Here is a 1,163-nt window from a genome sequence, read left to right as displayed (position 1 = left end):
GCCCCCGCGCGCGCAGGGGGGTTTCACATGCACATGTGCATGCACATGTGCATACGAAAAGACAGTACACGTCAGTACACAACGATCAAGTTTGACACAATCGAGAACATGCACACCCAGATACCAGCGGTGGCGTCAAGGACCCGCGGTCGCCGCATGCGCGAACACCTCCTTCATGACACGGGGCAGCTTCGCCACGTCCTGCACCGCAAAGCCCTGCCCGAGCGGCAACTGCTCGGCGAGCCACTCGGCGGCTGCGGGCTCGGCCACGAAGACGCAGTACGCGCGCACGTGTGGGTTGCTACGCAGCGCCTCGCCAATCTCCTCCGGGCTCACGTCGTACCGGCCGAGGTTCGCGTCGGAGAGCAGGACAACGATGCGCTCGTCCGCGTCCGCCCGGCCGGCCGCCTCGACGGCGCGGCGCACCGCCTGCAGCGAGTTGTCGCCCGAGGGCGCAGACCACGCATGCGCGAAGAGCGCGCCGACGACACGCGCGCGCTCCCCCTCCTCCGCAGGCGGCCTCCCCGCCTCCAGGAGCGGCGCGTCGGCGGTGCCCCCGCTGTGCATGCTCATGTTGTAGACGAACTTGTGCTCGAAGCCGTGCAGCGCCTCGATGAGCAGCGCCGCGGTCGACGCCATGCGGTGAAGCCTCCCGTCCAGCGCGTCGCCGCGCGCCATCGAGGCGGAGGCGTCGAGCAGGAACGTGAGGTGCTTGGGCTTGGCCTGGTGCGTGCCGTGCCGCTGCGGCGGTGCGCCTCGCTTCTTGAAGACCTGCCTCTCCCCCACCGCCGCGTCGACCAGCCGCGTCTCGTCGAGCTCGCCATTCGCCTTGAGCTTCAGCCACGCCCGCTCCGTCTCGCGCGCCTCGGCGCTCTGCAAGATGACGCGGAGCTGCTGGACGAGAGGCGCGTTCGCCTCGCGCAATCGCTCGTACAGCGCAGCCTCCCGCCAGTCGCCGCCCTGCGCACTCGGCCGGCGGCGCCGCACAGCCTCTGCCATCGCTGCGCGGGCGGCGGCGGCGGCGGCGCTGGCGGCGGCCTCCGCTGCCGCGCCCTCCGCGCTCCCGGTCGCGTCGTCGGCGCCTCGAGCCGCCCGCGCAGTCGTCTTCCCTGAGCGAGCCAGCGAGTTGAGGACCCGCATGCGCTCGGACGAGTAGCCTCCCA

The 1,163-nt window shown here is 71.2% G+C and overlaps 1 protein-coding gene across 1 annotated transcript in view; it reads right to left on the bottom strand.

Moving 5' to 3' along the window:
• Positions 1-135: 135 nt before the first annotated feature.
• Positions 136-1,163, bottom strand: part of EMIHUDRAFT_251422 (hypothetical protein) — a gene marked incomplete at both ends in the record, with an annotated part of 6,157 nt that continues 5,129 nt past the window's right edge. Inside the window, one exon of the mRNA XM_005792103.1 lies at positions 136-960. Coding sequence (XP_005792160.1) covers positions 136-960 — 825 coding nt within the window. The remainder of the gene's footprint in view (positions 961-1,163) is intronic.

The sequence above is a fragment of the Emiliania huxleyi genome (genome assembly GCF_000372725.1).
Source record: "Emiliania huxleyi CCMP1516 unplaced genomic scaffold EMIHUscaffold_1099, whole genome shotgun sequence".
Taxonomy (NCBI): Eukaryota; Haptophyta; order Isochrysidales; family Noelaerhabdaceae; genus Emiliania; species Emiliania huxleyi.
This window is presented reverse-complemented; position numbering and strand designations above follow the sequence as displayed.